This window comes from Podarcis raffonei, chromosome 1, assembly GCF_027172205.1.
Source record: "Podarcis raffonei isolate rPodRaf1 chromosome 1, rPodRaf1.pri, whole genome shotgun sequence".
NCBI lineage: Eukaryota > Metazoa > Chordata > Lepidosauria > Squamata > Lacertidae > Podarcis > Podarcis raffonei.
The window spans coordinates 10,055,231-10,078,357 of NC_070602.1; the positions used below are offsets into that span (position 1 = coordinate 10,055,231).

The 23,127-nt window shown below is 45.6% G+C and overlaps 1 protein-coding gene across 1 annotated transcript in view; it reads right to left on the reverse strand.

The window, feature by feature from the left end:
• Positions 1–23,127, reverse strand: part of KCNH5 (potassium voltage-gated channel subfamily H member 5) — a 177,549-nt gene that overhangs the window by 122,927 nt on the left and 31,495 nt on the right. The window contains exons 5-6 of the mRNA XM_053404510.1: positions 12,379–12,494; positions 11,279–11,671 (exon numbers count right to left, since the gene is read on the reverse strand). Coding sequence (XP_053260485.1) covers positions 11,279–11,671; positions 12,379–12,494 — 509 coding nt within the window. The remainder of the gene's footprint in view (positions 1–11,278; positions 11,672–12,378; positions 12,495–23,127) is intronic.

Consider the following 23,127-nt stretch of genomic DNA (forward strand, 5'->3'; position numbering starts at 1 on the left):
GAATCCCTTTGCACACTGCAATGTGGATTATTCCCTGTCTCCCCCTCTTCTTCCCATGCTGCATCTGGATTACCATTCTGGAGATGCTCCAAGCATTATGCCGTTTGCTTCCTCTACCAATTCCCTGCTGTGTACAGCAGCAAATGTTACAAATCAGCTTTGCTGCCGTCAGCTTTCTTTTAAGCCGGCGTCCAAAAGGATTACTTCATTTCCCTTGTTTCCTGAGCAAAACTCCCTTCTTTTTTCTGCCGCCACACCACTCCTCGTGGCCCAGTACCAAGGGGAAACGAGGGACCACAATGCTCCCCTGTGACATTTCAGAGGCTGAACGAGCCTTCAATTTAAAGCTGTCAGTTGTTAGCATGTCTCTCTCACATAGGATTTGAAATTAAATATTGTGCAACCAACATCTGTTTCCCCATTAACATATACAGTGCATCTGAGGGAGGGAGGTGTCTGAGAAGGGTAATTCAAATTAAATATCCTATAGCTTAAATGCTCGGTTATAAATCTTACATAAACTGAGACACTCTAAACAAATGCTTCAGGCTCACTTCACCCCCAGGCTACCTCTGCAAACTTTTTGCTGTCTCTCTCTGGGGGATTGCCTAAGAGCAACTTGTACAAACTAAATTTTCCTTTCCCTCCGGCTCTCCATAGAATATTCATCCCATCCCATCTTTTTAAGTATTCTCCACCCTACACCAGCTTAGCACTGGCAGATCGTAGACTTCTGAACACCCAACAGCATTAAGAGTTGCATGGAATCAGAAGACACACATCACTGGGAAAGGTGCCTCTTTCACTAGATCGTTCCACTTTGTTTTTAGAGTTAAGGAAGCCACAGATTCAGTCTCAGAATGAGAGGGGCTCCTGTGTCTTAGTGATGAAGGCAAGGGGGCGTTAGTCCCACTTACAGGAAAAGTTGCATCTGCTGAAATTCAAGGAAGGGATGGAGCTCAGTGGTACAACATCTGCTTTGCATGCAGAGCATTTCTGGTTCAGTCCCTGGCATCTCCCAGTAAGACTGGGGGAACTGTCTGAAGACCTGGAAAGCTACTGCCTCTGTGTAGGCAATATTTAGCAAACTAAGGCCCGGGGGCCAGATCCGGCCCAATCGCCTTCTAAATCTGGCCCACGGACAGTCTGGGAATCAGCGTGTTTTTACATGAGTAGAATGTGTCCTTTTATTTAAAATACATCTCTGGGTTATTTGTGGGGCATAGGAATTCATTCATATTTTTTTTACAAAATATAGTCCGGCCCCCCACAAGGTCTGGGGGACAGTGGACCGGCCCCCTGCTGAAAAAGTTTGCTGACCCCTGAGCTAGAAGGACCAACGGCATAGCTGTCAACTGTCCCTTATTTGGCGGGAAAGTCCCTTATCCCAGCGCTGTGTCCTGCTGCTGTCCCTTATTGATGCTGTCCCGGGTTTCAAAGGAAGCAGCTCCTCTCCCTCCCTCCCTGCCGGCCAGGGAGGAGGGAGGCTCAAACTGTGTTGCTTGGCTGCGTTGCTCACCCAATAAGGAGTCTAAGAACGACTGGGGGTGGAGCTTGCATGCCTTGTGTGCGTTGCCTGGGGACTCGCCTTTGCTCAGCGCTTCCCAGCGGAGAGGTGACGGTAGTTTTCCTTGCTGCATCCCCTTTGCCGGTTTGCTGAGCTGCGGGAACCACCACTTGAGGCTTCATTTGGCTGCTGGGTGGGCTTTCTGCCTTTGGCTTGGGAGCTGCTTGACTAAAATCCCTTATTTTGGCTGCTGATCCCTTATTTTCGAGGCTGCTGGTCCCTTATTTTCAAATCTGTAAGTTGACAGCTATGACCAATGGCCAGACTGGGTGTGAGGCCACTTCCTACGATGTACCACATCCTTATGTACCACAATAAAAGGAGCTTCTAGAGACATCCAACTCCTATCAGCCAGCATGGTCTATGGTCAGGAAGGGTGGGAGCTGGAGTCCAGCAACACCTGGAGAACCACAGGTTCTCCAGCCATGGCATATATATTTATTCCACTCAGAATTCATTGCCCTCTTCTATAGCATACAGGAATCAATGCTCATAAACTTTCCTTCAAGGGCTTAAGCAGAAGTAGCACTTTCTCAGGAAGCTATAGGAAATGGGAGTACTTCAGAGCTAATTGTGTTGGTTTTCCATTTGTAAGGCTTGTCATGGTTTTCACAGGGAACATTAATACACTGAGGTCTTCTGAGCTGCTGCTGAGGAAATGAAGCAAGCTACACGCACATCCATCAAATCAGCAACAGAAGCCAGTTTCCCTGAGAACTGGTCTCCTGTATCCAAACCAGGCTTTGTAAGTTGCTGTTCACCTGGTGGCAAGCAGAAACTTCCTTCAGACAACCAGCCAAGGAAGCCAGGGCTTGCCCAATACATTTTGCTGCCTGCAGCAAAGCAACAAATACACACAAACAGTCAAGATATGTAATGTCCAAGGCCAATCAAGTTATTTTGGCACCTGAGGCAGATAATCCCACAAGTCACTCCACCATTCCCCAGCAGTAAAAATGCAATGATGATAAATAACTAGCCCTTTCACAAGACACCCCCCCCCCAAATAGGGTTCCAAAGGCACCAGCCTCACTCTGTCTAACGATAGGGCCAGCTTTGGATTCATTTATTTCCATTACTTGTGCCTTTTGCACAAGTGACAGGGTGGTTTGCAAAAAAAGCAAATCAGATAAAAGGAATACATACAATCAAGGAATAGCACAATCCTTAAAATAACATTTGCATAACAAATCTCCAAATAGCAATTACCAGTACCAGCAGCCGAAACAAATCCATTTGTTTAATCAGATGTTTCCTCCTACTAATGCCCAGCAGAAAGGGTGAGCCTTAACCAGCTGCCTAATGGGTATAAGGAGACAGGGCCAGACACACCTCAGTAGGGAAGTGCCACATGCGAGGGGCCACCACTGAAAAGGCCCTTCTCTGGGATTCCAAATCTTGTATCTGCTTGGACAACCAAGTAGATTTCATCTTCTGATCTTAATGCACGGGCAGGTAGTATGGGATAAGGTGTATTTTCAGATAGTTGGATGCTTTATAGAAAGATGTGATATTCAACCTTTTCTGGGTGGGATTGCACTCCCCCTAAAGGATCAAGTATGTAGTCTGGGATCCTTTTAACCCACCTTTGTTTGTGGGATGTAAGAATCAGGTGCAGTCAAACACAACATTGCTAGAGTAGACATGAAGGTTGTCTCAGTCCTCCAGCCAGAACTTCCTGCTTTCCAGGACTGAGACGAAACTTCCTATGTGTAACTTGAGATGGGCGTGGCCTCTCCTGAAGTAAAAAGAACCAGAACCACAGGCTGGCGACCATCTAGTCTCTATCGATGCCATCTTAATGACAGCACTACTAAAATGCAACCTTGGCTCCAGGCCAAGAGAAGAATAGCGGGGCTTTCTCCCATAAGGAGATAGTCACCACATTTAAACTATGTTCTAACCTTTTAAGTCTGCCTTCTGGGAACCTTTGTGTGAGCAGATGCTTACTTGTGAGTAAACCTTTTATACTTTACAGAAGACTGTGTAGCATCTTATTTTAGGAGGGATTAAACAGGGAAAATACCAGGAAATGTTTACAGAGACTCTAACGAGTCTGAGCAAGCTATCTGCTGTGCGTGTGTTTTAAAAGGGGGAATGTTAACTCTGCTGATTTTGTGGAACTTATAAAGACAAGTTGGGATAGGATATCTTAGACAATATATCCTCCCCCGCATTCCTAAACATTCCCACACACCCTGTCTCTATGACAGGGAAGACCTTTGACTAGACTAGGTGTTCTTTTCTGATACATTTCAACATTCAGCTTTTTCTCTCCAGCCGCCACACTCATCCCGGTCAAGCATATATGTAACAGCTAGGAACCACGAGCCATCAAGGCTCTTTAACAAAAACTCTTCTAGTCATCAAAAGCTGCTGAGCAATTATTTTCAGCTTCCTCCAGAACTTTGTGGCCCAAGACACTTTGCTACCTCAAGAGCAGCACCTATCCCCCCCCCCCTTACATTTCCGAGCACAATTCAAAGTGTTGGTGCTGACCTTTAAAGCCCTAAATGGCCTCGGTCCTGTATACCTGAAGGAGCGTCTCCACCCCCATCGTTCAGCCCAGACACTGAGGTCCAGCGCTGAGGGCCTTCTGATGGTTCCCTCACTGCGAGAAGTGAGGTTACAGGAAACCAGGCAGAGGACCTTCTCGGTAGTGGCGCCTGCCCTGTGGAACGCCCTCCCATCAGATGTCAAGGAAATAAGCAGCTATTTTACTTTTAAAAGACAACTGAAGGCGGCCCTGTTTAGGGAAGTTTTTAATGTCTGATGCTGTATTGTTTTTAATATTCGGTTGGAAGCCGCCCAGAGTGGCTGGGGAAACCCAACCAGATGAGTGGGGCATAAATAAATTATTATTATTATTATTATTATTACTTATGTTTGAGGTGATGCTTTTAAACTTCACAGCAACATTTAGGCATCGATTTCTTCCTTCTCCTAGCCCTCTGAATTCTGCCACCTGAAGCAGTCTGCTCCACTTCATTGCATGGTAGGGCTGTGCCCTGTTCCAGAAACATCCTCTGTCCACTACTGGTCATTAGGAAGCAAGAGAAATGCTCCTCTCTGCATTTGGCACAACGCATCATTTCTGTGAAAATATTCATCCACGCAGTTCTGCTGTCTTCCTCATAGTTCTTCTGTCTTACACCTAATCTCTCATTTACCATGTCAATGTAGCTCTCCATCGCTATGTGGATTTGGTTTTTTCCTCCTCCTTGTACTGTTTGCAGTACTTGTCGGATCGTCCAAATTCCTCTAAGCTCTCTATTATCTTCTTGTCTCAGCATCTTCTGGCAGGTAAACCTACATCTCCTTGCTGGCATCAAAATCACTGCAGAACTTCTCTTCTGAATCTAAGTACTGTACTCAAATCCCATTTCCTCCATACGACGGAGCCACAATTCTCCATTTCTCTATAGCTAGAAAACATTGTGCACCAGATAGTGAGGAGTCTTCAAAAGTGTGTTGACCTAAATTTCCTTCCAAATATATAATGGCTCCATTTGCCACTGTGGCACTTAGCCAAAGGGTTGCCATTCTCTAAAGGTCAAGGTCAAGGGACCCCTGACAGTTAAGAGTCCAGTCACAAACGACTCTGGGGTTGCTGCACTCATCTCACTTTACAGGCTGAGCGAGCCAGCATTTGTCTGCTGTGTACACAGTTTTTCCAGGTCATGTGGCCAGCATGACTAAGTTGCTTCTGCCGCAACAGAACACCGACACCAGAGCAGCACCCAGAAATGCCATTTACCTTCCCGCCAGAGTGGTACCTATTTATCTACTTGCACTGGCATGCTTTCGAACTGCTAAGTTGGCAGGAGCTGGGACAGAGCAACGGGAGCTCACCCCGTTGCAGGGATTCGAACCACCAACCTTTTGATCGGCAAGCCCAAGAAGCTCTATGGTTTAGACCACAGCCATCCCCTACCCCACCCCAAATACCATTCTCTGCTGGTGGTGCCATGATGGCAGGGTCTTAGCGGTGGCAGTTCCTCATCTGTGGAACACAGTTCCTGGTGAGGTGTGTCTGTCTCCCTCATTATTAACATTTGGGTGAAATGGGGGTGGAGGAGAGAATCCTGTTCACTCATGGCTGAAAAATACTGCTCCTGGCAACGTTGAAATTATTTCGCTATTGTGGCCCTTGATCTTTCTATTTAGAAAAGGTATTAAATGCTTGGTCAAAAGGCCCTCCAAACTGTCTACAAATAAAATTATGGCTAAGACATGGCTAAAATCCACAGATCAATGGAAAACAAATATGCATTATTATTATTCATAGAAACATGGAATTGTAGAGTTGGGCGCAGAGCTTCATCTAGTCCCTGCAATACAGGAATCACAGCTAAAGAACCCCTGGTGGAATCCAAACTTTCTTTAAAAACCTCCAAGGAAGGAGAGTCCACAGCCTTCCAAACTACTCAGTTCCGCTCGTTGTTGTTGTCACCATTGCAATCACCAACGATAAGCATTAAGAACAAATATAAAATTGTTTGTGTGTTTGTGTGTTCGGTTGTGTTTTAGAAACCCTGCAAATTATATTGCTTTGCAGTTTAATTGTTTGCTGTACTAGGCTCCTCTGAGAGGAAGGGAAGGACAGAACCTTAATAGACAAATACAAAAATAAATAAATAAAACTGTTGTGTGTCCATTGTGGAGTCAATATATGAGGCAAGAGCCCCTGCTTTTTAGCTGTGCTTCCTAATCACAAGACTACACCAGCTCACCAGAGGGTTGTGCATTGGCTGAGTCATAGCCTGCCACTATTTTCCGGTGGGATTCGCACAAATTACCAGGAAATTCAGGTTGCACAATTACAGTTGATTGCACAAAAACCCCTCCCCCTAAATGATCAGATTTTTCTTTGATAAGGAAACTGAGGAGGAAACACATGGGATAACCCACACTTTGATGCAACGTCATCTAACCTCCCCACAAATCAGAGTGAAGGTTTGTTAAATAGTCAAGATTCTCTAATCTCCCTGCAAACCAATCAGGATGAAGGCTCAATAAAGGAGTCACCAGGAAGAACCCATGATAAAAGTCATATAAACCTCTACAATTCTAGGATGCAAACTCTGAATTCACCTCCAGGGACTGTGTTTCAACACTGTGGATTCCCCCCTCCCCACCCTTCCTGCTTTTCTTTCTTTCTTTCCCCAAATTATGTTTATTTGTGGCTGTGTGCGTATGTTTGCATGCCTTTTGTAGACTAGAACAGAAGAGTTAGTTAAGCAATGCAGCCCTAGCAGTAACACAAAGGCAGCTGCCAATGGAAGCATTACAGGCTGCCAAAAGATGAATATGTATTTAGAATTATCCCCACAACAACAGATTGTGTTGCTTTGTACAACACGGCTGCGGATTCTGGGCATTGTTGCAGTACAAATATTATGCAAGGTGTGGAGGAAGTGGATAGAGAGAAGTCTCTCTCCCCGTATCTCAGAATACGAAAACCTAACACCATCCAACGAAGCCGAACATTTGCCGATTCAGCACAGACAAAAGGAGGCTCTTTCCCACACTGCAAATTCGTCAAACTGTGGAATTTGCCCCACAAAAGGCAGCGATGGCCAGCAACTTAGATGGCTTGAAAAGAGAATGAGACGAATTCATGGAGGAGATTGGCTATCAATGGCTACTAGTCACAATGGTCAGGGGAAAAACAAGGCTGTCCAGGGTTGTAAAGACTGCGGAGAGAAGAATTGGGTGCACTCTTCCCACCTTGAATCAAATCTATGCTTCCAGGTGCCATAAGAAAGCTGCACAGATAGTGCAGGATAGTACGGACCCTGGAAACGATCTCTTTCAGCTTCTGCCTTCTGGAAGAAGGTACAGGGTTATAAAGACTAGGACTAGCCGCCTGAGAAACAGTTTCTATCCAAATGCAATTTTGGTTTTAAACGCAGTGTAAGGTAGCCTTTATGTGGGTATATTGTATTCAGTTATGGAGTATCAGAGTTTTTAGGGGCTAACCAGGCTGGGATAGCTGGGGTGGCTTGTTGGTTTTTGAATGTCTGGTGTAGATTTTTTTCAATTTCGTTGTTCTGTATGGGACAATGACAATAAAGATTATCGTATCATAATGGAAGGTTCTCCAAGTGTCCCTATTTTCCAGGGACAGTTAGGGGGTTTACAAAAGCCATCCTGGTTCCTGATACAATCCCAGAATGTCCCTCTTTTCCTTAGGACGTCCCTATTTTCCTCAGAGAAATGTTGGAGGGCATGGAGTTATGCGACCCTTGAGCCAAGAAGATAAGTAACAATCCACCAACCAATCAATCTGCTTTATTAGCTTAGATAAGTAATTATGCAACCTTTGGAAGACATCTGAAGGCAGCCCTGTACAGGGAAGTTTTTTTAAATGTTTAATGTTTTATTCTGTTTTCATATATGTTGGAAGCCATGCAGAGTGGCTGGGGCAACGCAGTCAGATGGGTGGGGTATAAAAATGGAATAGGGTGTCCCTATTTTCTTTGGAGGAATGTTGGAGGGTATGCAATGGCTATGTTCAGCTTCCACTGTCAGATGCAGTAAGTGCCTTTGAATTCCAGTTGCTGGAAACTACAGGAAGGGCATTGTGTCGTTGAGCTCAGGTCCTGTTTGTGAGCTTCCGGTGGGCATCTGGTTGGCCATTGTGAGAACATGATAAGAACATAATAAGGGTCTGCTGGATCAGGCCAATGGACCACCTAGTCCAGCATCTTCTTCTCACAGTAGCCAACCTAATGGCACTGACCATCTATGGAAGGTGGACATAGACGGGAGAGATGGGCCATTGGCATAATCTTCTGGATGCTGAGCTAGATGCTGAACTGTTCTGACAAACAGACACGTTGTGTGCAATGGGTGGGGTGGGAAATATCCAACATTGTGTCAATGGGTGAAGGGCAGAAAGGGAAATGCCTTGTTAATTGCAGGTATTCCCCCTATGACTATGAAATCCCCGTCATTGGTATGATCAGTGCAGGTTCTTGCCCTCAACACAACACCGCATTCCCTATATCACCAACTCCCAAGGAACTGCTATCTACTCCCAGTATATAAAAAACTAGCAGTGATCTACCCTCAGTCCTGTATACCTGAAGGAGTGTCTCCACCCCCATCGTTCAGCTGAGATCCAGCACTTCTGGCGGTTCCCTCATTGCGAGAAGTGAGGTTACAGGGAACCAGCCAGAGGGCCTTCTCGGTAATGGCGCCCGCCCTGTGGAACGCCCTCCCTTCAGATGTGAAGGAAATAAGCAGCTATCTTCTCTTTAAAAGACATCTGAAGGCAGCCCTGTTTAGGGAAGTTTTTAATATTTAATGCTGTATTGTTTTGAACACTTGATTGGAAGCCTCCCAGAGTGGCTGGGGAAACGCAGCCAGATGGGCGGGGTATAAATAATAAATTATTATTATTATTATTATTATTATTATTATTATTATTATCACCCATTGTCATTGCCAAGAGAATGCCGAGAGTTGTTGAGCTTATTTGGGGGGTCCCTTATATTAATACCGCGATCGACCAAAAACACCCCCACAATTGAACAATAGATCGCAATCGACCTGTTGGACATGCCTGCCCTACGTCAAAGATGGGGGAGCCTTTTTTTTTTCAGTTGAGGGGCCAGACTCCTCTATGGTCAATTTTCAGGGCACTGTATGCCTGTGGTGGGTGGAACCTGAGGGAAAAGTGGGCGGAGCAACAGGGTACAGCCACACACCTTACCCCATCCTGCAGCCAGGCATGGTCACAGCTCAAGGACACACTCCAGGCAGGAACAAGCACCCAGGGAGATCAAAGAGGGAGGTCACCAAGCGGTGTGGCTTGGGAAGAGACCCAGATGCCAGATAAAAAGGCCAGGATCTGTCCCCCTAGACCTGAGATTCCCAGCTGCAGCCCAAAGTAGAATCACAGAATCGTAGAGTTGGAAGGGATCCCTAGTCCAACCCCCTGCAATGCAGGAATCTCAGCTAAAGCATCCATGACAGATGGCCATCCAACATCTGCTTAAAAACCTCCCAGGAAGGACAGTCCATCACCTTCCAAGGGAGACATCATGGATCTGTTTCTTGGTCGCATGTCTTGATCACCCTTCAAAAATGATTCTTGCTGCTCTTTGAAAGACCAAGTTTTCTCGGCATGGACAAAATCTGGTGCCGATAAGCAATGCTAAAATTTTAGCTCAGGCCTCGAGGGTGGGCATTAAAAATGAAACGTTACTTGACTGGGTGAATTAATGCCTTATGTTGAAGAGATGATGCATCTTCATTTAGAAAGAAGACTTCTTAATTTGGCATATTATTTACTCTTTGTCCTGCTCGTGTGTCAAGCTCGACATCTGTAGTGTTATAATGAATGCTTAAATAATATGCTTATTAAAAGCCTTTGTCTGCGGGCCTGACTGCTGTTGTTTTTGTGTTGATCGGCTTTTAGCTGTTGCCAGTTTTTCATTTTAATTCCAGATTTAGATATTAGAGTGAGGCAAGCTTCATCAGACTTTATTCTGAATATCTGTTCCCTCCAACCACCAGGTAAAGCTACCTTATTTTGCCACTTTTGACTTGTTTAACCTGGTGTTCCATCTAAAATTAATATCCTGCTTTGCTAATATAAGAATTAACAGGGTCTCTGCTATTTTCTCCCCCCAAGAACCTGCCTTTTTTCATTCTGTTGACAGATCTTGAGAATTGCTGGATTATATATTTTCAGAAAAGGGGAATCAGCCACTGGCCCAGTCTTCAAATAACACTAAACCATGGTTTGGCAGAAACAAGCAAACACAAGGGTTCATTGAGAAGACCAGCCACTGGGCTCTTCCTTTAGTCCTGCCATTGCCTTGTTACGTGGGACTAAGTGATGGTTTGGCTAAGTGTTACATCTGAAACCAAGTTCATGGTTTGTCTTCCCCATGAAAAAAAGAAAACCAAGAGCAAACCTTGGCTACAGTTCACAGCTTGTCTGGAGTGAGACCACCCACAAACCTGGGAATAGATGTAATGCTAAACCAAACCATGGCTTAGCCCCGGATACCGCAGCAGCAGGAAGAGTGGAGGAATAGAGCAGCAGCTGCTGTCTTTGCTCTGGGAACCCATTTGTTTGTGCTAAGCCATTGTTTAGCTATGCATTACAAGCAAACTGGGTCATTGTATCTTTCTTCAGGCCAGCATCCCAAGGTGTAACCTAAAATCTAGTTGGCACCTAGGCAGTGAATAGTGGTCCATTTGGGCACCAATCTCAGGCTGCCTTCCACCAGCCTCTACCTGCCTGCTTTCCCACTTACAACCAATCCAGAAGGTGGCACCTCCTCCTTCGTTTCAGTGCTTCCGTTGTAGAACTGAGCAGAGAGGAGAATGAGGATGAAAGCTTGGCTCTGGCTACACCTACTGTTGACCTCCCAGCCTTCTGCACCACCAGTTCCAATGGGCCCCAGAAACTGGTGAACCCAAGAGAGTTTCACCTAATAACTCTGCTACCTTCCCCCCACACTCCAATCTTAGGACTTACACCATTGCAGACCAGAAGCTTGCTCCCTATTCTGTGGCATTTACCTTGACCTACTATGGATTTTGTGAGCTTCATATGTTCTCATTGATTTCAGTGCAAGAGAATTAGCTTAACTGGAAGTGCTCTAACATTTGGTCACGACCCACATTCGGAACATTATAAACTACAGAACCTCAAGCAGTCCTGGGCAAAACCAGATTGAGATTGCTTACCTCATCCACATTCTCAAAGGCATTGATGATGTCATAAGGTAAACATGACAAAAGGTCTATCACGAACCAGGTTTTCAGGTAGTTCATCCTGATGAGTTTGGGATCTGAGATGACCTCTCCACCAGGTCCAACAAAGGTTGTGTGAAAATTCAGGACTATGTCCACCAGGAAAATAACGTCCACCACGCTATCCAGAACCAACCATGCAATGTTGTTCTGCTTGGTTTTGAAGGACACGTTGTAAGGAACCATGATGGCCGTGTAGAAGGTGAGGATTAAGATGACCCAGTCCCAAGTGGTCTTGAAAGCGCAGTAGTGTAAAATGATATGTGGTGGAGTCTTTGGGGCTTCTTGCTTGTATTGTGGAAGAATATCGGAACCCAGCTGGAGAACCTTAAAATAAAAGATATGCAGGTGTTACCACATGGGTTATTGCTCATTACATCATGAACTCCCACAAACCCAATTCAAGGAAAGACGGCAGCTCAGTGGTAGAGTATGCTGAAGGTTCTAACTTCAATCCCTGGCATCTCCAGGTAACTTTGGGAATGTCCCTTGCCTCAAATCCTAGAAAGCCATTTCCAGTCAGTATAGACATTACTGAGCTGAATGAACTAGTGGTCTGACTCAGTGTGAGGCAGCTCAATATATTTCCTATGTAAAAGGATGGGGTAGAGGTCCTCATCTAAATAAATAAGTTGTAAGATCTTGGGGGCTGGGACCTGTCTTCTAATGCTAACGATGGGTGTGTGTGTGTAATCATTATTACCACCACTACTGTCATCATCAGTAAGTAAAAATATTTTTCATTCTTGCCCTTTTGATCTGCTGGCTTCCCATCCTACTCCATCACCATCCTAGAACAATCAAAGCTTTCTCTCTATCTCTCTTTCTTGGTGTTGCTTCCATCTCAACAAGGTCTTTTCTTCCTGGGAAAGGAAATGTGGCCCTGCAGCTTATACCTGAAACTTTGGCTGGTGGTTCTTTCTGTCTGCAGTGTTACACATACACACACACAGACACAGACACACACACACACACACACACACACACACACAGAGTTTCAGATCAGGAGAGGAGAGCATTTGTTTGACACTTACTTCAGCTAACCGTGAGTGTTTATGGACCACCTCGGCTTTGTTCATAGGCGTTAGCTGCTGCAGAACACTCCGACTGTTCGTCAAAGCTCGTGTCAATCGAGCAAACTTCGTCCAGCCTGCAAAGAGGAAGGGGAACACTGTGAGGTTCACTGGTTGGCAATGGCCATCGGTCATCTTCTCATTCAGAACATAGTGGTCGCAACAATGTCCCAGTGCCAGCATTGGTATCCAAATGCTATTCCTACAGTCCATCTTAGAACGTTAAGGTCTGCAATGTTTAGCCAATCTATAGCTAGGATTAAACTGATTTTAAAAATTGTCTGATGAACTGAAAAGCTTTTTTCCCTGATCATCTTTTCCCCATCCGCACTCTGGAATCTACATAAATCTAGCATTATTTACAAGGATTTAAGGGATAATTCATCAGTACCTGCAGAATAGACCTTCAAATGAAGCCAACTAAGTGTATTCCATCAGTCTCCTTGGCCAACAAAAAGCTAACTGGACTTGGGTCAATATAGCCAAAATTCTTTTCCTTAAGAGTTTTAAATCCTACTGTGCAGTTACAGGGGTTCGACCAACATAAAGGAGAACAAACAGAGGACAATCATATTGAGAGCTGGAAAGTAGAAGGGGCAGGGGCAAAAGGTATCCTAGCTCAGCAACTATATAAGATCAGCATCTGAGACACTCCTCCAAGGCATGCCGTGGATGGTCCAGGCTTGCTAGGACTAGATTTGTTGCTTGTAGAGTCTAGGGTGGAAGGTTAACAGAGAGTAACTACCCTGCTATTATAGCAGGAGTGGGGAACTTCAGGTCCAGGGCTCAATTGCAGCCCTCTCTAACGAGCCTTCAGACTCCATCCAGGCCTTTGAATGTTTTTGCTTAATTGAAAAGTTTGATTGAACCATGATAATGCCACTTGCCCCAAATGGAGAGATGGGGGTGTAGAAGGACTTTGTGTGGTTCAGTGGTGGCACCAGAAACAAAATCTGGGCAGGCACAGAATGGGCAAAGTATATTTGTAGGTGGGTGACATATTAATGACAAGAGTTCAGAAATGGGGGGCAAGTGGGCAAGTGAGCTCTTTGTTTGTGGAGTGTGCTTGACCCTCCTTCCCTCCTCTGGCATTCCTTATGGTGTGGCTAGAATCATAGACTCATAGAATTGTAGACTTCAGAGTTAGAAGGGACCCCAAGGGTCCTCTAATCCAACCCCTTGCTCTGCAGGAATCTCAACTAGATCATCCATGACAGATGGCCATCCAACCTCTGCTGAAAAACCTCCAAGGAAGGAGAGTCCACAACCTCCCAAGGTGATTGTTCCACTGTCAAACAGCTCTTACTGTCAGAAAGTTCTTCCTGGTGTTTAGGCGGAATCTCCTTTCTTGTAAAGCCATTTATTTGAGTACTACCCTCCAGAGCAGGAGAAAACAAGCTTGTTCCCTTTTCGATGTAGCCTACTGAACCAAATGGTATCTGTTGCTCCACCTACTTTTGCTTCTGGCCCCACCCACCCCAGTATGCACCTGCTGGCAGGTGGTACATGAGCAAACAGGTCCTTTGGGGTGTAAAATGTCCCCCCAACCATGGATTACAGGAAGAGGGCGGTTGCTCCATTGCTGCAGGGCAATATTTGGATGCTGTTTATGACTCCTACATTTATCTGAATTATCTCAGCTTAGTCAGCTATTTTGAATTTTTGATGGCAGATGGTCAGTCAGTCAATACTTATTCCCAGAAGTTTAGGTCATTAATCTGCATAGTGATCAGATTAAAGCTTTTAATATTTTATTTCCTCCTCTTTGTACTCAAAATGATAGAACATGCTTTTGCCTGACCCTTTCCTCCTTGGTCATTCAGCAGAGCCAGTGCTTACTGAATACAGAATAACCTTTTTTTTTATAAAAAAAGAATTAAGAACCTTGGGCTGCTTAAGGTGACAGGAACACAGAAGGAATGAATTCCCTTGATTTGTTTGGTTCATTTGATTAAGGGAATCCGTACCCCGCATTTCAGCCAGTTAAGCTCCCAGGGTGGGTTGCATACAATCAATGAAAACACTGTGGTCCCTGCTTGCAGATTTAACAATCTAATACACATTACACAAAATGGATAATGGGGCAGGGAGAATAAATGGGTTTGGGGACTAGGACAGGAAGGGAAGAGATAAATGGAAAATGCAGGTGCTAATTCTGAAAGTTCAAAAGGAACTCTTTTTCTGCATGCAAAACACCCCACTTCCACTACGGAAATACAACACTGGGTGCTGCAGATAAGTATTATTACTGTTACTGATATATTTTCACAGAATCATAGAATTGAAGAGCTAGAAGGATCCTCACGATTCATGCAGCCCAACCCCCTGCCATGAGGGAATCGCAGCTAAAGAATCCCTGACAGATGGCCATCCAATCTCTGTTTAAAAACCTCTAAGGAAGGACAGCCCACCAACTTCTGAAATAATCCATTTCATTGTTGAACAGCTCTTGCTGTCAAAGTTCATCCTAATTTAGTTGGAATCTCCTTTCTTGTCACTTGAATCTATTAGTTTGGGTCCTACCCTCTGGAATAGCAAAATACAAGCTTCCTCCATCATATCTCCTCTCAGTCTCCTCGTTTCCGAGCTAAACATACCCTGTGTGCTGGGCCCGGCGGTAACCCGTGCAATGCAGTCCAGAACCAGTACAGAATCTGAAGGTTCCACTAGGAGTCAGTCCGACAGGGCCAAGGCAGGAAACCAGGCAAGGACAGGGACAGGATCTCAGGCAAGTTCTAGCATACAGCAACATTGCTCCCACAACCTGGGGCAGGGCCCGACAGCCTTTTATCTGTGTCGGGGTAACGGCTGGTCCTGATCCCCTGGCGACTCACCTCCCTGTTTTGCCCGAAGGTGAGCACTCCTCCTGCAAGTACTCAGGTCTCTCCTTCTCTCATACCTGAGTCTCTGCAGCTCAGGAGATGTCGGTGTGTTATTGGACCCAGAGGCCGCCTCAGCCTCTCCTGACCCAACTGGCAGTGGAGCAGCTGTAAGTGATTGCCCAGCTGAAGGCAACGAGGTACTCCCCACATATGGAGCCAGGGCAGGCTCAGGCCCCTGACTTAGCCCAGCACAGGGAAACCTGTGCAGACTGGGACTCTTCGGGATCAGGCCCCAAACTTGGTTCAGGTGATGCCTGAGGCAAAGGATCCAGTGCAGACTGAGTCTCCTCTGGTTCCAAGCCCGAGTCCCAGTCCCAGGCCATCACACCCAGTTCCTTCAACCATTCCTCTGAATGATTTCCAGACCCTTGATCATCTTGGTTGCCTTCTTCTGCGCACGTTCCAGCTTGTAAATATCCTTCTTAAATTGTGGTTGAAGATAGCTATCATATCTACCTCCCAGAGGTAAAGTCTATCCCTCAGGGTTAGAAGCCGTTGATGGGCTTGTTCCCCATGAGTTTGTCTAAAGGTAAAGGGACCCCTGACCATTAGGTCCAGTCGTGACCGACTCTGGAGTTGCGGCGCTCATCTCGCTTTATTGGCTGAGGTAGCTGGCATACAGTTTCCGGGTCATGTGGCCAGCATGACTAAGCCGCTTCTGGCGAACCAGAGCAGCACACGGAAATGCCGTTTACCTTCCCGCCGGAGCGGTACCTATTTATCTACTTGCACTTGGACGTGCATTCCAACTGCTAGGTTGGCAGGAGCAGGGACCGAGCAACGGGAGCTCACCCCGTCGCGGGGATTCGAACCGCCGACCTTCTGATCGTTAAGTCCTAGGCTCTGTGGTTTAACCCACAGCGCCACCCGTGTCTAATCCTCTTTTAAAGCCATCTAAGCTGATGGCCATCACTGCTGCTTGTGGGAGCAAACTCCATCCCTCACATCACACTTCAGCAACTGCTAAGCCCTAAGGCTCTTCTCTGGCAGTGGTGGAGCACCACTGATGCGGTTAACTTCTTCAAGCAGAAAAGGAACATTTCCTCAACATTCATTTAGCGTTTTGGCTGCTCAGAACACATTAATCAGGGCCTTCTGCATGGAGATGCCTGGGACATGGCCTTGACTTGGTACCACTCTGAGACTTCTGAAGCAACTGCAGAAGCATAGGATCATTCTAGCCTTCGGGAGGGAATAACGTTTTTTCTCCCACGGACTGGAGCCTGTACTGTTCATTCGCCCCCTCCAAATCAATGAACCTTCCGAAAACGACTTCTTGTGCAGTGGATTGGCAGGACACAGGGCGAAAGACTGTGCTTCCAGCCTTCTTCTTCATTTAAGCTAATGAAAGTAAAATGCTCTCACTTGCCAAAAATCAATAGAGCAGTTTTGTAATTGTGTCGTCCTGACTCCCAGTCCGAAACATAAAGTATGCCTCTCCATTGGTTTCTCGTCTGATTATACTGATTATGGAGTGTTCCAGGGCCAGGAAGCCTGAGGAGACCTGATCCAGAACAATGAAAATCAATCTGGACATCTGTCATTGTCTTTGAGAGCTGAAGGGTCATTCAGCCACCAGCTACCTCCAAAAAAACAACAACCTTCTTTGCCACCATTATAAGAGTGCTGAAGGAAGTCCATTCATTATATCACATAACATTAATTTTCCGTTAAAATTGATAGCTCTAGATTTGTTCCTGGGTCCATTTCGAGGTGCTGGTTCTGTCCTTTAAAGCTCTAAATCAGGGCTCAGAAGCTCAGGACCAGGCGCTGACTGAGGCCCACCAGACCTCTGTCTTTGGCCGTTGGGATCCTGCCCAGCCCCAATCCTCACTGGCCTGCTGCTCACTCTTCTTGGATGTTTTTGCTTGGCTAGAAAGTGTCTGTTAACTCTGGTCAGAGTTTGCTTGAATCTACTATATTATTTTGGAAAGTCTTGTCTGTTCTCTATTGGTTTCAGATGCCCCTCAAGAGATCATCACCCAGTTTGGCATGATGGTTCCTGAGGTGGAGGAGGTGATTTTTTGCCTAGTGGGTGCCATTTTGAATACAGATGGTGAACCAAATCATTCCAAACTGCACCAGTGTGGATGCCTCTCAAGATATCATTACCTGGAGATCTGCTCGTGGACCTTGAACATGACATGTCACATAGCTCTGGTGAAGAAGGGCAGGAAGCAAATGAACAAACAAATAAACAAAGTAGCTGGCTGTACACTGACGGGTGGGTGGGTGGGTGGGTGGGTGTTTCCTCCTTTTGTCATCAAACACTCTCTTTCTGGCTCATAAATCAAACTTAATGTTTTCTAGCAACGCTCAACTTTAAGAAGACTGGATGCTGGGGGAAGGTGGTCTGTGCATTGGAAAAGCAGAATTGCCATCAAAATGTTGGGGCATGCCAGAGGAATGTGCCAAATGGAAAGGAAAAACACCAGACAGTTCTAGGTAGTGTCAATTCCTTTACTTACAGTATAAACCAGTTCCATGGCATATAGGTTGCCCTATGTTGGAGGTGCCCTTCCTTTGCTCTGAAGGGGCATAGCTAGAAGGGGTGTTTGCCTGAGAGGGAGGTTGCAGGGTTAACATATCTGATCTGAGCTAAGTGTGCTCAAAAAACGGCGTCCAGTGGGATTTACTGAGCTCTAAAAGCAGGAATGAAAATGGGGGAAGTCCTTTCCATGATCCAGAAAAGGAGGATTCTGACACTGGGCTGGTGCTGCAGGAGCATCTCCACCCCCATCGTTCAGCCCAGACACTAAGATCTGGCACCGAGGGCCTTCTGGCGGTTCCCTCGCTGCGAGAAGCCAAGTTACAGGGAACCAGGCAGAGGGCCTTCTCGGTAGTGGCGCCCTCACTGTGGAACGCCCTCCCATCAGATGTCAAGGAAATAAACAACTACCTGACTTTTAGAAGACATCTGAAGGCAGCCTCAGTCAGCCCCTGCTCCTGAGCTTCTGAGTCCTGATTTAGAGCTTTTTTAGGGAAGTTTTTAATGTTTGATGTTTTATCGTGTTTTTAATATTCTGTTGAGAGCCACCCAGAGTGGCTGGGGAAACCCAGACAGATGGGTGGGGTATAAATAATAGATGATGATGGTGATGATGATGTCCCAAGGATGGAGAGTCTTTATCAGTTGAGAGAGTGGGGATTTTTTTGCAGGGGGGTAGTTCAGCACACACTTTGTGTGCAAGTATCAGGTTTCATCCCTGGTATCACCAGTCTAAAAGTCTGGCATCATGACTTTTCCTGTGGACCCTGAGAACCGCTGCTGGTCCAACTAAACCATGAGTAGCAAAGCTGGAACCTGCCAGGTATCTTATAGTAGACCATTGGCCCATCTACCTGTGGCTCTCAAGGGCTGTCTTCCCCAGCGTGGTGGCCTAAAGACTACAATTCCCATCTTCCCTGACCCTTGCTGGCTGGGGCTGATGGGAGTTGGACTCTAACAGCTAGGGAACGCCACATTGCCTACCCCTGGACAGGAGATTGCTAGGCTAGATGGACAAGAAATAGTCTGATCCAGAACAGGGCACCTTCTTATATTGCTCTTTCCTGGACCACTGCCAAGCACGTCATCACCAGGGAAGTGTTTCTGTTTTGTTCTTTGCCAAAAGCAGACTGGTGCGAATTACAGCACTGTCCTCAAGGCTGTCTCGGGAACTGGGTTCCATCTGGCTACGTTATTATTAGCAGGTTTCCTCTGCCGAAAAAGGCCACCGTGACTAGCTCTTTCCTTAATAAAACATTAGCGTAGCTCTATTGGGTTGCAATTAACCTCTTTGTCATGGATTGCCTCATCTCTGAAAGCGAGGGAAATAATGAAGGCGTTTAAATCAATGTGTCAGAGTGGCATTCGAGATTTTAATCGGTAACAAAAATGCTTGGGTTAACAACGATGCTCAGGGTAGAAGGACTGCGGGAGGGTAATGATGGCAATTCTCAGACTGACCATTGCCCACACAAGTGGAAGTGACACCATAAGACAATGGGAGGGTCATTGGGCTCGTCTTGCAGTCCACCATACCTGTGCACAACAGCTGCACACAATGCTGTATACATGATGCGCAGCAGAGAGAACAGCCCAAGGAATGCACTTCCTTGGGAGCAAACTCCCAGTCACCACATGCTAGCGGTGTTAAAAATAATTGTTTAATTGTACATTGAAATGGAAAACAACTGCCTGTACACCCTTGTGCAAATTAATTGAAACAAACAATGTAGTTTATTGTACAAAACTCACATATACATCTACAAAACTCATGTATACGTACATTAGTAACGGATATGACATGGACTGCAAGAAGATCAAACCTATTCTTTCTTAGGGAAAGCAGCCCTGAGTGCTCACTGGAAGGACAGATCCTGAAGCTGAGGCTCCAGTACTTTGGCCACCTCATGAGAAAAGAAGACTCCCTGGAAAAGACTCTGATGTTGGGAAAGATTGAGGGCACAAGGAGAAGAGGACGACAGAGGATGAGATGGTTGGACAGTGTTCTCGAAGCTACCAGCATGAGTTTGACCAAGCTGCGAGAGGCAGTGGAGGACAGGGGTGCCTGGCGTGCTCTGGTCCAAGGGATCACGAAGAGTTGGACACGACTAAACGACTAAACAATACATTTTTCAGCAGCATTTGAACATGGTTTGGCATAGAGTCTACTAGTTTTCAACAGTCACTGTTGGTTTTCGGATCCCTGTACCACACTTGAATCAGCACCTGAATGAGCTTCTCCATAGTCATACAGTCTACAGCACGGAGACGACTTTTGCATATAGCCCACAAATTCTCAATGGGATTTATGTCCGGGGAATTCTCTGGCCAATCAAGTACCTGTATTTGCTGCTCTGTCCTGAATTTCTTCACCACTTTCGATGTGAGACAGGGGGCTAGGTCCTGCTGCAATATCCCAGTACCATCAGGATACCTCTTTTCCAGCTGTGGAATAACTCTCTTTCGTAGAACCTCAATATACAGTATTGTGGTGAGCACACCATTCCTTCTATTGGCTGCAGGCTTCCGACACCATAACGATCAACTGACTTTTTGTGTTTGTTTTGAGCATAGAATTACGAGTAAGATAAAAAATATGCTTTGTTTCAATTAATTTGCACAAGGGTGTATGTGTACTGCTAAATGCATAGCATGGAAACTTCCACTGAAGCTAAACAAAAGAGTTGCAGAGAGCCTGACAGTTGATAATTAACTTAGAATGTATCTCTGCTACTCTGCCACGAGGTGTTTAACTTAGATCATACGGGGTATTCCACTGCAAATCTCCATGTTGAGTGTGTGAGTTAGTCTTTTGTTCTCAAGCCACCAAAGAGGATGCTGTGCTAATGACTATCTCCAGGAACACAGCCTCAGGCTCGAATGCAGGCTGTGTGTAGAGAGACAGAGTTTTGTTTACAGCGCTGGGTGAAGTAATTACATATTTCTAAGATGTTGCACTAGTGATGTATGGAAGTGAGAGCTGGACCATAAAGAAGGCTGATCGCCGAAGAATTGATGCTTTTGAATTATGGTGCTGGAGGAGACTCTTGAGAGTCCCATGGACTGCAAGAAGATCAAACCTATCCATTCTGAAGGAAATCAGCCCTGAGTGCTCACTGGAAGGACAGATTGTGAAGCTGAGGCTCCAGTACTTTGGCCACCTCATGAGAAGAGAAGACTCCCTGGAGAAGACACTGATGCTGGGAAAGATGGAGGGCACAAGGAGAAGGGGCGACAGAGGACGAGATGGTTGGATAGTGTTTTCGAGGTTACCAGCATGAGTTTGACCAAACTGCGGGAGGCAGTGGAGGACAGAGGTGCCTGGCGTTCTCTGGTCCATGGGGTCACGAAGAGCCAGACACGACTAAACGACTAAACAACAACAACAACAACAACAACAACAACAACAAGATGTTGCACCTGTGCACGTGATATTCTGCAGCTATTTGGATGTAACATCATTGTTTTGAGTCTCTGTTTTGGAGCAAGTTCTGTTAGTAAAGCTTTTGAAACCTATTTTTGGACTGGGCAATTTTTATTCCAAGTCAGTTTTTATTCATCCTATTGCTTCCAAATGCACAATATCAATAAATGCAATAAGCAGTGGGTGGAGCCAGAGGCAAATGTAGGCAAAACAAGAAATGTGATTTTACCTTAATACAAAATGCTCGTTTCTATACACACTCTCACACTCGTCTCTGTCCTCCCTCCAGGCAAGCAATGAGCATAATCATAGCTCATGAAAACATTCCAACCCAGGCTGGAGGGTGCAAAGAAGAGCCAATGAAAAACATCAGTAGTGGTAAACTTTGGGATTTCAAATTTCAGCCTTGTGCAATGCTAAAAATTTGGCGCGCACACTCCTCGCCTCTCGCACTCAGGTCTACCGCATTGTTTTGGCACCCCCTGCAGCAAATCTCCCAGTGCAACCACACCGGATGCACTACAGAACTACACAATGCACCAAGGAAAGGAACTACACAACTTTTAGAAGACATCTGAAGACAGCCCTGTATGTTTGAAGTTTTATTATGTTTTTATATTTAGCTGGAAGCTGGCTGGGGAAACCCAGCTAGATGGGTGGGGCATTATTATTATTATTATTATTATTATTATTACACTTGTGTCTTGGAAATCAAATGGAATCTGTTCCGGAAGTCCATTCAACTTCCAAAACATTCGGAAACCAAAGTGTGGCTTCTGATTGGCTGCAGGAAGCTCCTGCAGCCAATCAGAAGCCATGGAAGCCGCGCCAGACATTCAGCTTCTGAAAAGCGTTCGAAAACCGGAACACTCACTTCCAGGTTTCAATCATTCAGGAGCCAATTTGTTTGGGAGCCGAGGCATTTGAGATGCAAGGTACAACTGTATTATTATTATTATTATTATTATTATTATTATTATTATTATGTGGCTGACTTAAAAATCTGTGCTGAAAAGAGATCTGTGGGCACTGCACATGAAAAACCCTTTGCAGAGCAGTTGTCAAGATAGCGCTTTGAAAGGGGCAAAAGAGGGTCACCTGACATCATTGTCACATCAGGTGATTGACAAGCAGGAAACGCTTTCCACCACCCATAAAGGTTATTGGAGGAGATAACAATCTGGCCCCCAAGCCAGGTCCAGTCTCCCACCCCTCCTTTAATGTCAAAGAAGCCAGTTGCAAGATGCCCGCGGCCGATGGCATTCTCATCCCAGACAAGCAGAGGCAAAGACTTGTTTAAGCTGACGCCTTGCCTTGAGCCAAACTCTACTCAAGGAAGAAGATGAGCGTTTTCAAATGATGGAGGACCTGTCAGCCAGCAGAGTGTAAAACGTACTTAGTGCTCTACTGGGGCCCCATCATCTATGTAGGAGGAGAGACAGGGAACATTTGCAGCCTCGCTTTACAGGCACTGAAATTCTATAGGATGCCAGCTCATTAAAAACACAAAACAGGCATTTCAGAACCCTCTCCCCGTTCAATTTTTTAGATGTGTCATGATTCTGCTGCTAAATGTTTTAAAGATTAGCTTTAATAATAAATGCAAATTGTTGTCTTGTTTTGCATGCAAAGAAGCTCTGCCTTTGAAAAGAGAGTACTGTGTTGTGCTGAATCGAAGAATGTGGGAGAATTCTAATGGAAATGGGAAAGGGTTATAAATTGCCATTGTTTGCTTATTTGTCCCGTATCCGGAACAGAAATCAATCCAGGGAACAACCGTCAATATACACCGGTGCCGCTGTTTTCAGTTCACAAACGATACATAAATGACAGCACTTAAATTGTGTTTTCCTTTCCACTGAAACGACTGGCCTCTGCAATGAAATGAATGGCACGGGGATAGTTACACCAAATTC